Source organism: Rhinolophus ferrumequinum, chromosome 9 (assembly GCF_004115265.2).
Source record: "Rhinolophus ferrumequinum isolate MPI-CBG mRhiFer1 chromosome 9, mRhiFer1_v1.p, whole genome shotgun sequence".
Classification (NCBI taxonomy): domain Eukaryota; kingdom Metazoa; phylum Chordata; class Mammalia; order Chiroptera; family Rhinolophidae; genus Rhinolophus; species Rhinolophus ferrumequinum.
Window position 1 is genome coordinate 546,620 of NC_046292.1, and position 12,496 is coordinate 559,115.

The window sequence follows — 12,496 nt, forward strand, 5'->3', positions numbered from 1 at the left end:
AGCGGAAACTGCATGCTGGAGGCCAGGGGCTGGCCTACCAGAGAGGACCAGAAATAGGTCGCTGGGCCCCGGGGGGTGGCACAGGAGCCGCAGTTCTTCATGTGTCCTAGGTGGTATTCCTTATCTGTCACCATCTGGACAGGCTTCTGGTAAGGGGGATGGGGCCTGGCCTTCCAGCCACAGGCTCCCCCTCAAGGCCTGTCATTCACACAACTTTCCCAGCCCTTCTGTTCTCCTGCCTGGGCAGGACTCCATCTGGATCCACAAATCTCTACCTTTGCACGGAGCCTGTGACAGAAGCCCCTCTTTTGGGGCCTCAGCCCCCCAGGCCCAGCTCCCATCCTGATGGAGCTTCTGCTCCCCTCCCCAAGAGCCCCCTCACTTTAGCCTGGAATGCCCTCCCACCCCTACCCTACAAATCTAGGAGCACTGAATGGGGGGAGTGTCGGGGGTGTCGATGGCTCTCTCCCCACCCAGGTACCAGGCCCGTGCCCTGTAAAAGTGTGCCTGGCTGAGGGGGTCTCCACGCACCTGTGTGTACGTTGCGTGCTTGTGTGCATGTGCATGTGCATGTGCATGGGTGCCCGTGTGCGCACGTGTGTCTGTTCAGGCTTGTGTGTGCATGCATCTGTCCTGTGTGCCTCCCCTCACGCCCTGGGCGGGGGTGTTGTCCCGACCCCACATGTGTGGAGACTCTGCCAGATTCCCTGACCTGCCCAAGGTCATTTATTCATTCATAAAGTATTTCCTGGGAGCTTGGGCATCCACAGGCACGCCCTTGGACAGCACAGTGGTGAGCAGCTAGGAGGCAGCAAAGGATTTGGCTAGTTCCAACCCTCCAGCTTGGGCCGCATGTGAGCCCTGCCTCCCACCTGGCTTGTGGACCTGGCAAGGGGTGCTGGGCAGGACCTGAGCTGGGGTGCGTGGGCTGGGCTAGGTAGGAACAGGCAGAGCCTTGTGCTGGCTCTGAGGTCTAAGGCCCCTGGCCCCTGGGCCCCACTCCCACCTCTGAGGAATCCCCCACAAGGTGTGGACACAGGTCTGTTCTCTCTCCTTCACTGGGTAAGCCTGTCTGGACCCTGCCTGGGGCTGGCGCAGGATGCAGTGGTCAACGCCCTGTTACAGAAGGTTCCAGCAACGGGAACCAAAGCTAGGGGATCCCACTTTAGGAGGACACCACTGTTAGTTCCCTAGGCAGGCTGAAAATCCAGGAACGTTCTGGATGCTGGCCTTCCTCTCTCCCTCACACCGCTGCCCATTAGGCTCTGCCTCTGACAGCAGCTACCTGGGCATCTCCTTGGAGCCCCCACCCTACCCCTGCATGTGCCACAGGCCCTTGCCTGACCCATGAAGGCCCTACAGCCTGTGCCTGCCCTGTCTGCCCACTAGGCCTCCTTACTGCTCTCACACACACTGGCCGGCCCCCACCCCAGGGCCTTAGCACTTTCTGTAGCTCCTGTCCAACGGTCAGACGTGGCCCCGCCCTCCATGGGGAAAATAAGGAGACGTGCATCTTAGCAAGCACGCCACTGCCTCTTCTGCCAGCAGTGCTCAGAGGACAGGGGCTCTGCCCAGGGTTTGTGTATCCCCACTGTACAGAATTGGCACGTGGCCAGGCCCAGCACAGAGGGGATGGATGAATGCAGATGGGGTGGCACCCACCCCACGCCTTCATCCCTGCCACCCTGGCAGGGGATCTGGGTAGTCGTCAGCTCTGGGGCCACAGGGCACAGGCCTGGGTTCCTGGGGAGAAAGATGCTGGGACCTGCAGACCCCCAGGACCAGTCCTCAGGCCCCAGCACGTCCCTGACCACAAACAGGCAGGTCGAGTCTAAAAGAATGTGTGGGTGGAGCAGCTGGGTGGGTGGAGGAAGGGGCCCTTTGGGCCCTGCTGCTTCTGGGTGCCCCCTCCTTCGGTCCCACTTACTGTTGTGGGGTGGGGTCAGGGGGCCTTGGCCCATAGCAGAACCCCCCTTTCATTTCTGTCCCTCCTCCATCCCTTGGTGGGTAGTATGTGAGATGCCAACAACATGAAAAACACCGTGGGGTGGGGGCGGGACCAGCCCCATCTGCCCTTAGGCCCAGCAAAGTGCTCTAGGCTGGGGTCAGGGGTGGGGTCAGAGGCCCCTGGAGCTGCTCTTTTCCCTGGGGTCAACATGACCACAGTGGGCTGGGGACAAAAGGCCCTTTTTCTCTGCAGAGGCCTGGATTGTGCGGAGGAGGGAGCCTTCTGAGGACCTGGTGGGGGTAGGGGTGGTGCCTGCAGACAGCAGTGTCCCTGGGTTTCCTGGAACCCCCTCCACCTGCTTGTAGGCAGACAGGCCGGTGCGCGCCAGCTCCGGGAAGTGTGTGGGGACTCTCGACTGGGCCAAGGCCACAGGGCAGGGCTGCCTCAGCCAGACTGCTCCTTCCTCCTGGTCCCCAGGACTCCAGGACCACGCAGGGGCTGGGCCTGGGGGAGGGAGAGGCCTGGGGGCCAGAGCCTGCTGTGTCCCGGCATCCTCTCCTTCTCTGTCTGCCCTCTTGCCCCCAGCCTGTCTTCCTTCAGAGAGGTGCTTTCCGGGCCATTATATTTGTGCTTCCTCTGGCGTCTGTCTCAAGCTCGGCCCTGGCCTTGACCGCTACACCCCTGGCTGACCCCCACGCTCCCTGGGGACTCTCCGTCTGCCCATACTGCCCAAGAGAGGAGGTGTACAGGACACAAGAATGACACTTGCCTTCACGGGGGTAGCAGGGGCAGAGTGGCAGCCAGCTAGAGCAGAGCAGATAGGGAGGCAGAGGGAGTCTTCTGTGGTCAGTTGAGAGCTCGGCGTGGGCAGCAGTGACTCCGGGCATAGCTGAGGTGGAAGTCTGGCCTAGGGCAGGTGGCAGAGCCCAGGCAAGGCTGGGTAAAGGCGCAGGCTGGGCCTCCCACCCTTTCTCCCTCTGATGGGGGAGGCTGGAGGGAGGGCAGCTGCTTCCTCGAGGGCCTGAGTCCCAGCCAAGAAGACCCGCTCAGTTTTTCCAGAAGGGACGGAAACTTGCCCGTCAGCCCAGCAGCGCAAACCTTGGTGTGACTGTGGGCCCGCCCGCTGAGCAGGAGTGGGGACAAGTGGGGAAGTTGCTGCCTTGCCACAGGGGTGGAGCGGTGGTGGGACCAACTTTGGCCCAGCTCCCTGCCCCAGGCAGATGGATGCCCAGGGAGACAGAGAATGAACCAAGAAGTATCTGATATGTCGACGTGGGTGTGCGACCCCCGGGGCCCCTGGCTGAGCTCCCCGCTGGACCCCTGGCCTCCTCCAGCTGCTGCTGTGTCCTGATCATGGCCCCCACTCACAGTCCCCATCTCCACAGCAGCCCTCATCAGCCTGGGATGCTGGAGGGCTGGGGGTCACCCAGGGCCCCTCTGGGCAGCACATGCTGGACTTTGGGGGCCCAAGCCCCCCCGCCCCCGGGCCCAGGCGGAAGGACCAGGCAGTTTCTGGTCCCCGCCGGGGCCTGAGGTCTGTGGAGTGGAGCCAGCACCGTCACTGCCAAGATTCCCGGCAAGGGGTGGGAGCGGCAGGGACACAGTTCTCGTTTTGTTCCTGCCCCAGCTCCTCAGGCTCAGCTGAGCCGCTTCCTTTTTTAGGCAAAGTGGAGCTCAGCCTGTCTCAGGGCCCACGTCTCACCTGCCAGAAAGGGAGGAAGGAACACCATTGAGTCCCATCCTTCCTCCTTCCAGAGCATCCCCTGGGGAGAGAGGGAAGGGAGGGAACATCCTGGCAAAGACGCCCCCTCCCCCAGTTCCGCAGGGATGAGTGGCTCGGAGAGGGCAGTGGTTACCCCACAGGAAGGCATCTTAGGAGTGGAGGTTTATGCTCTCAACTCCTGCCCAGGGAACACTGTCCCACCCCAGCTAAGGGCAGGAAATCTGTCCAGGGGGGCTAAGTGCCCCTTGGGATGCCCCCTGCAGCCAGCCACTTCTGGTATGGCCTGGCCAAGATCTCAGGAAGCCAGGCTCACCAGTGGGTCCATCCAGAGGGGAGCTCCAGTGGATTGCTGGGGGTCTGTCCTCAGTCCTGGAGTTAGACCTCAGCCTGGGCCCTGGGCCCCTCATTGGGCAGGGTATGGGGACAGCAATAGGCCTAGCATGGTCACACTGGACAGGGCCTCTTCCTCAACAAGCCAAGAAGTCCAAGTGTCACAGTCTTCTGTCCTATGTCCAGTGCCCTGGGTTCTTTCTAAGTTCAGACCTTCCAACCCGTTAGTCCTGGGGGACACAAATCGCAGCCCCCAGACAACACCCCCTCTCTCAGCCCTGTAGTTGAGTCCAGGCCAGCGCCTGGGCTTTGTTGGGGGTACATTGTTCTTGGTGTCACCCCCAACCTCTCACACCCCTGGGTTCTTTTGGGCCGGGCTTCAGGGATTCCCAGCACTGCGGAGACGTGGGCTGTGGGCCTGGGGATGATCCAGCTTGGTAGCTCCTTGTGTCTTCTGGCTGCGGGCATGGGGCAGGGCGCACCCCACGGCCTCACAGTCGGAAAGGGCGATGCAGCGCCTGTGTGCCTACGTGCCCACGAATGTGTGCGTCGGTCGCATCTTGGCGAGTACTGGGTGTTGCTGCTCGCCGCTCACCGTGCACGCGCCTCCCCGGAGTTTGCGTCTCGGTACGCGGCTGAATGCGCGCACCGGGGCGGGGCCTCGACGGGCGGGGCCTCTAGGGGGCGGGGTCCTGGTCCGGCCAGTGCGGAGGCGCGCGTTGCCGCCCAGGAGCGAGCAAGGGAGCTAGCGGCGAGCTGAGACCCAGCGCGCCCCGTCCGCTTGCGCACCATGCTGCCCTGGACGGCACTCGGCCTGGCCCTGAGCTTGCGGCTGGCGCTGGCGCAGAGCGGCGCAGAGCGTGGTGAGTGCGGAGCACGGCGGGGCCGGACTCCGGCGTCCCCTCCACTCCCCGCCGCCTGCGCTGGGCGGTCGCTCTTCTTCTGCGGCCCCGGGTTGGCGGCGGCCCCTAAATACCCCACCCACCTGTGGTGGTCGTGCCCAGGTGCCGCAGGCGGCTCGACCGAGCGCCGGGGCGTGAGGTCGCCGTCTGCCCTGTCGGCATGTCCGCCGGATCGTGGGGCCTGGACGGGAGGGGGAGGTGTCGAGGAGGCTGTCCCTTCCTCAGTTTCTCTCTTCTTGGAATGACTCTTAGTAGAGGGATAACAAGAAGGTTGGAGTCGCCCCACCGAATTGGGAAAACTGAGGCCGCAAGGCCCATGGCAGAATCGAGACACCCCAGACCAGGGCCCCGTGGTGGAGGAGCGCATCTGCCACCACCACCCCTGGGGGTGCTGGGAGGAAGGGGGAGGCCGGGAGGCGCTAGTCTAACCCTCAGGCTGCTGCATCAGGTAACTTGCTTTCTGGGTCCAGATGAAACAGAGGATGGGGGCCAGGGGAGGGGTGACATCATCTGTAAGTGGGATTAAGATTCCAGCCTGGCCATCTGGGCTGTGGGAGGGGCTGCTATCAGTGCTCTGTCTCCGCCATCCTTCTACCTCCCCCTACAGTCTTCACAGCTGCTCTGTGCCTTCCTCCCCTATGCCCCACCTGTTGCCTTACCTGGAGGCTGAGCTGTGTGGCTGCACTCCAGCCTGGGGGCTGCTTCTCTGGAAGACAAGCCTGAGGGAGGAGCCCCTCACTCCTGAGGATGAGGCCCTAGGCTCCAGCTTCCACGCAGTCTCCTTAGGAAACGGAGAGTGGGGGCTTGGAGGGGTCATCTCTCCTTTACAGATGAGGCATGAGCCCAGAGAAGCCCCAGGTATATGGTCAGGGGGCAGAGCTGTGACTCACTGAGAGTGTTGGCCTCTGGTTGGCTCAGGACCCCTCTGCCTCCGGGGTGTCACCTCCAGGACCTTCGGGGGGGACTGAGCAGGCTTTCAGGGCCTACCTGGGTGAAGGCAAGCACCAGCTTACAGAAAGCTCAGGCCCTGGGGTTCGGCCTTGGGTGGGGGGGCTATTTGGGGCCACCACCTGGGGCTGAACCTTCCTCCTCTTCCCCAGGTCCCCCGGCGTCAGCCCCCCAGGGGGACTTGCTGTTCCTGTTGGACAGCTCGGCCAGCGTGTCTCATTATGAGTTCTCCCGAGTTCGGGAGTTTTTGGGTCAATTGGCCGCCCCGCTGCCCCTGGGCCCCGAGGCCCTGCGTGTCAGCCTGGTGCACGTCAGCAGCCAGCCACACACCGAGTTCTCCTTCAGCCAACATAGCTCAGGTGCGGCTGTCCAGGACGCCATACGTGCTGCAGCCCAGCTTATGGGTGACACCAACACTGGCCTAGCGCTGGCATACGCCAGGGAGCAGCTGTTCGCTGAAGCAGCGGGTGCCCGGCCGGGGGTGCCCAAGGTGCTGGTGTGGGTGACAGATGGCGGCTCCAGCGACCCCGTGGGGCCCCCCATGCAGGAGCTGAAGGACCTGGGCACCACGGTCTTCATCGTCAGCACTGGCCGCGGCAACCTCCTGGAGCTGGCGGCCGCCGCCTCGGCGCCCGCCAAGAAGCACCTGCACTTTGTGGACGTGGACGACCTGCACATCATCGCCCAGGAGCTGAGGAGCTCCATTCTCGGTAGGTGGGACAGGACAGGACGGACGGGCGGGGCCGGGGGTCCCAGCTAGGAATGCAAGAGGGCAGCTGGAGTGAGACTTCAGGAGGAACTTGTGTGCCTGGAGCCAGGGGCCAGGGCCTTCAGGACAGTGGTGCTCCCAGCAGTTCATGGGGAGGTGACACTGTTTGCACCTGGTGTGCCCTACCACCTGGGCTGTGGAGGGACAGAGGGGAAGGCCTGTGTGAACAACTCCAGGTGGGGCTCTCTGCTGCCCGGCCCAGCTCAGCCCACGGCTGGAGGCCCCATGGAGTGCTGGGCCTGGTGTGGGCCCAGGGACCAAGGGCCGAACTGGTGGGAAGTGGCCAAGTGGGGAGAAAGAGGAAGGAGGTTCCAAGCCTGAACACTCTGCAGATGGCAGCACGTGCTCCTGGACATGTTCCAGGGCCCGCAGTGCCTGGAGAGGGGAGAGCCAGGTCAGGAGGGGCCAGGACTGTCCCCCACAGAGTTACTTGTCCCTGCTCCTCCTGCCCATTCTGGTGAGGACACCCATGGAGGCTTTGAGTGGGTTTGCATTACAGGCAGTTATGGGGACTGTTGGTTGCTGGAAAGGAGACTGGAGCAGGGAGGGCCCACTGCAGGGGCTAGCAGCTCCCCACAGACTTGCTTCTGGAGCCCTGATACAGCCAAACTCCACAGGGGGAGGGACTGGAAATGAAGGGCCCAGTCACTGGCTCTGCCTGCTCCAGCCACTGAAAAGTGCCACTAAGCCCAGGGTTCTTCCCAAGTCTCTGCCTGTGGATTAATCATCCACCCAAAACCGGGAGGGGTTGGACTGTGGGTTGTAGAGAGAGGTAGAGGGTCCTTCCGAAGATTTCCACCAGGGATACCTGCCCCCACTGTAGCTGAACCTGGAAGGGACAGCAGGAGGAAAAGCAGGCAGCTGGACAGGAAAAACAGAGGCTGCAGGGCAGTCAGGCAGGGTGAGGGCCTCCTGGGATTGGGAGTGGGTGTGAGTGTGGGGGATGGGCAGGAGAGTGAGTGCCAGGCAGGCAGTTGGGGAAGCCAGCATTAAAGGAGGAGGCATCAGAATGGAGACGGGCTTAACCCTGCCCAGACATGCACCAGCCATATGTGCCTGCACGGTCACTCGGATGGCTCAGGGGGAATACACATTTAGGCGTCCCACTTTGGGGAGTCACTCTCTCATGAGGACCTGAGGCAGGCAAGTATCTCCAACCCCAGGTCCAGCTGCTCATGCAGTTGTCACATCCCACAGCCTCTCAGGACGTCCCCTGGTGGCTTCTCATCTCCTGGCTTCACCATCAGTCCCCCTATGGCCTTGACTATCCAGAGCTAAGCTGACCCCAGATCCTGTGCTGGCCACTCAGGCTGGATAGGGGGCTGGTCCTCTATTCTCAGACACCACCTTGGGCCTTGCCACCTATGAGTGGCCCTTATCTAGGCCCCTGGACTGGGTGGGCAGTGGCCCAGATAGTGTCCCACTGGTCTGGTCTGGGTTTGGGGCTGAGGCAGACAGGGAAGCTCCTAATGGGGCTGGATGTGGGGGCTGCACTCCTGTCCTTCCCCCAGCGGTGTAACAGTTTTGGGTATTAGCAGCATCTGTGGGGTGTGGCTGAAGCTGGCCCAACTCCCTGCCTCTCCCTGGTGAGTGGGCCCTACCCCTGCCTCCAATGGGGTCTTCCCCGAGTCAGCAGTCAGGGCCTCATGTCTGGGCGCGAGGAGGTGACCTTGGTTCCCTGACCCGATGCCACCCACAGATGCAATGCAGCCACAGCAGCTCCGTGCCTCTGAGGTCACGTCCAGCGGCTTCCGTCTGGCCTGGCCACCCCTGCTGACAGCCGACTCTGGCTACTATGTGTTGGAGCTGGCACCCAGCGCTGAGCCAGGGACCAAGCGTCGCCAGCAGCTGCCAGGGAACGCCACAGGCTGGGCCTGGGCCCACCTGGACCCCGCCACGGACTACGACGTGGCGCTGGTGCCCGAATCCAACGTGCACCTCGTGAGGCCGCAGCACCTGCGGGTGCGCACGCTGCCGGGTGAGGCAGGGCGCAGGGACGCGGGCGGGGGCGGGGGCGGGCGCGGGGACCTGGCCCCCACCCACTCACGGGCGCTTCCCCCCCAGAGGAGGCCGGGCCAGAGCGCATCATCATCTCACAAGCCAGGCCGCGCAGCCTGCGGGTGAGCTGGGCCCCGGCGGTGGGCCCGGCCGCAGCGCTTGGCTACCACGTGCAGTTCGGGCCGCTGCAGGGCAGCGCGGCGCAGCGCGTGGAGGTGCCCGCGGGCCACAACAGCACCACGCTTCAGGGACTGGCTCCCGGCACCGCCTACCTAGTGACGGTGACGGCGGCCTTTCGCTCCGGCCGCGAGAGGGCGTTGTCAGCCAAGGCCTGCACGCCCGACGGCGAGCGCAGCCGCGCCCCGCGCCCCACGCCGCCGGGGGCCGGGGGCCGGGGGCCTTGAGCTGGCTGCCCCGCCTACTCAAGGGCCCCTTCTCCCGAACCCGGTGGGGAGGCGTCCGCCGCCGAGCCCAGGGTCTTGTCCTGGGTGGGTGAGGGAGGGTGCGGGTCGGGCCTTTGCCCTGCGGCGACTCCGCGTGGGCCCCAAGTCCTCTGCCCGCGGCCGGAGCCGGCGTCTGCCTTCCAGCACGCGGGCTTCTCCTGATTCCGCGGCCTGACTCTCCGCTGCAGCTCTGGCAGCAGAACTTGCCATCGCGACTCCCTCCACTGCCAGGCCCAGAGCGGGCACTTGGTGGTGTCCTTTGGGCAGGATTTAGCGGGGAGATGGATAGGGAATCTAGGGGCGGGTTAAGAACATCAGATCCAGGACTGGCCTCGGCCCAGGACCGGAGGGCAGCCTGTCGGGCAGCCGGACCGCCCACTTGTGTGAAGGGCCAGTCCTTCTGGTGGCGAGAGCTGGCATCGTGTGAGGGAGCTTGGCCCAGCTGGCCACTCAGATCCTGGAGGTTGATAGGAGGTGGATGGGGGAAGGGGAGGAGCTGACTCTGGCCAGGTACCAAAGGGTTCCTGGAGGAGACAGGATCTGGCACAGGGCAGGGAGAAGTGCTGGGCGGTTGATGGTGTGGCAATGGTTGGTGGGTGGAAAAGTGGTCTTTACTAGGATACTCAGCTGGCTTTCAGGCAGTGCCTGCCAGGGACAGTGGCACTGCCTTCCTGCCCTGATGGGCCCCTTTTGCGAATACCAGAGGCTGGCCTTCAGGACCCTGCAGACATCACTGGCGGGAGCCTCCCCTTGCTCATGGGTGGGGACTTCCAGTTGGGGGTGAGGGTGAACAAGTATACTCTGGGTGGGTTCACCCCAGGATTCTCTGCATATTCTGACCCCTCCTCCCCAACATAACAACTTTACTATCCTGGGGCCACCAGACAAGTCCCAAGGTCAGGCAGTGCTTCTTTCCCCCAGCCCCACCAGGCACGTCCTTCTCTGCCTCTTCCCCACTAACGTCCCACATTTTAAAATACAGTAAATCAGGCGTAAACTGAGCCCTGCAGTCTCTTTAGAATGCTTTTCTCCTTGTCAAATACGACAGTCCGGTAAAAGGTCTTGGGTGGAGGACCCCGTGCTGAACCAGCTGGTGCTGGGGAAGAGAACAGGGTACCCTCTGTGACCCCTCTGTGCACCTCCTCTTCAGAGACCCTTGTCCCATTTCTGTGGGCTGGGATTCCGGGGTTTGGATGGGGCGGTTGCTGGAACGCTGGGGACAACGGCCTGGCTCTGCGGGGCTGCCCCCATCCCAGTTTCGGCCAGGGCTCAGGGCTGGGGTCGCGGCGCCCTCTGCTGGCAAGGCGCGCCTTCAACCGCAGTTTGAGTTTCCGTCACCATGGCAACCACCACTCGGGACTGACTGTGAGTGTGTTGTCTTCAAGCTCTGAGCATCACGTGCCCCTGGTGCCCCTACCCAGGTGCCCAAGACTTTCACTGCCCACTAGTTAAGTGCGCTTAGCGTTCGTGGAGGCCCACTGCATACCAGCAGTTTGCCTACGTGACCATGGCACAAGAGACAAAGAACCCCCGCCCTTCCTGTGTGAGCAGAGTGGGGTGGGGGCTAAGGTGGTGGGTCCAGGGCCCCAGGGTAGATGGCAGTGCCTGATTATGCCAGTCTTGGTTGGGGGGACGCTGTCAGGTGGGTGGTGGACTTCTCTTTGTCCCCCAACACACTTGAGTCAGGCCCAGGGAGCCTGAGTGGGACTGGCCTGTGTGTACTGCAGGCTGGTGCTTACGTTCTGCCTGGTGGTCAGCAGGCAGCTGAGGGTCAGAGACTCCTGTGACCTCAGCAGCTGTCCTGTCCTGAGGGTGGTGGGTGTGAATGCCCAGGTGGCACTGACCAGTGAGGGGAACCCTCCCCAGGCCTGGGCCTTGGGCCTATCTGCCCCTGAGGGGCAGAATTCCCCCCAGGCAGGCCTGTCCCCCATGCTGATCCCCCTTCCACACTGAGCTCCCATCTGCCTGGCAGATCCTTTCCTGATGGCTCAGTCACACACTTGGGGCAAGCTGAGTGATAAGCTCCTTCCCCCCAAACACACCCACACCCCAAGAAGGGGCAAAGTAGCTCAGACATGCCCCACCCCTGAAAGAGGGGCTGGCTTCACCTCATCGCTGCTGGATGCTGAGGCCCAGTGAGGGGCCCCCAATTCCATCTCCATGCCAAAGAATGCCTTTCCTGGGAGTGCTCATCCTGGATGCACTGCACTGCCCTTTGCACCGTCCCAGGCAGTTCTTAAAGGCCTTTGAGTCTGGGCCACGTCTGCTCCCCTCCCCTTTCCCAGGACTGATACAGGCCACTTGGTAAGGCAGCTGTGGGCTTCCCCACACGTCCCTGAAACAGCACGGGCTGTACCGGTTTGCTTCTGGTCGAGGACGTTGTTATCCTCGCAGCAGGCAGGTGTTCCTGCAGCGGGGAGGGGACCTCAAAGGGAGGCTCCTCCAGCGGCATGGGGGCTGTGCCCGTGTGGGAGCTGCTGTCACATCTGTGGATCTGGAGGAGGAGTCCAGCGTTCACCACAGCTGCGCCTCCACTTGCCCTCCCTGGGGCCTTCGCTGCAGGTGGGGGCTCGCCGCGAGGGCCAGCTGAGGTGGCTCTCCAGCTCCCCAAGCTCTTGCACAAAAGCTGTCTGTGAGGAGGTCTGGTGGCAGCTAGGGTCTGGAGTCTCTGGGAAGTGGGATTTCCACCAGTGGATGATGCAGCCAGCTCATGACTCAAGTAGTTTTTCCATGGCGACATCCCCATGAGAGGGACACACCAGTCGTTACAGCCTCCTGCTGGGGAGGGGACAGTTCGGAAAAGCAAAACTGAAGTGCACCAGCTGTGTGTCTGCTGCTTTTGTTCTGGGATGAAACATTTTCTTCCAACATCCATTAAAACAAACAAGAAATGCCAGTGGAAATCATACGTCCTAGAAGTGAGTGTGGTTGCCATGGGGGCACAGCGAGATCCTGCCCCTGGGTCCCAGCCCCAGCAACAGGTTGGGGGTGGGGGTAGCTTCTGGCTGCCAGGCCTGGGGGGTGGGGTGGGGGTGGGGGGTAGGGGCTCCTGAGCCTGCTGCCATCCTTGGGAAGCGGAAGGGCTGAGGTCTCCTAGGTAGGGATGGGTCGGGCAGGAGCGACCCCTTTTCACTGATGTGTTCTCATTAAAACACCTGCCACTAATTGCCCATGTTTCAGAAGTGCAGGTGAACTCAACTGTGACCAATGATAGTGTCTTAGCCACAGCTGGGAGAACTTTGTGGGAAGAAAAGGCCCCGACCCCACCAGGTGTGGGGACAAGCACAGGGAGAGCAGTGGGTGGCCAGTACCTGCCTGAGCCCCTGACCACACATCCATGGGACTGGAGGCCACAACCCACCTGCCCTGGTCTCACACATGGCTTGCTCAGTGCTGCCCAGGTGAGAGGGTGAGAGCCAGGAGCTTCTCAGCTTG

General features: G+C 62.8%; 1 protein-coding gene and 1 pseudogene across 2 annotated transcripts; one reads left to right on the forward strand and one right to left on the reverse strand.

Annotated features, from left to right (window-relative positions):
• Positions 1-629: 629 nt before the first annotated feature.
• On the reverse strand, positions 630-4,793 carry LOC117026724 (uncharacterized; annotated as a pseudogene).
• Positions 4,596-10,062, forward strand: VWA1 (von Willebrand factor A domain containing 1). Of its 2 annotated transcripts, XM_033114881.1 has the most exons (4): positions 4,663-4,864; positions 6,004-6,561; positions 8,320-8,598; positions 8,685-10,062. In XM_033114881.1, the coding sequence occupies exons 1-4, from the start codon at positions 4,792-4,794 to the stop codon at positions 9,020-9,022; spliced, it is 1,248 nt and encodes a 415-aa protein (XP_032970772.1). In that variant the 5' UTR covers positions 4,663-4,791; the 3' UTR covers positions 9,023-10,062. The 2 variants fall into 2 exon arrangements, with proteins under 2 accessions (XP_032970773.1, XP_032970772.1); XM_033114882.1 differs by lacking the exon at positions 8,685-10,062 and having other exon boundaries at positions 4,596-4,864; positions 6,399-6,561; positions 8,320-8,488.
• Positions 10,063-12,496: the final 2,434 nt, after the last annotated feature.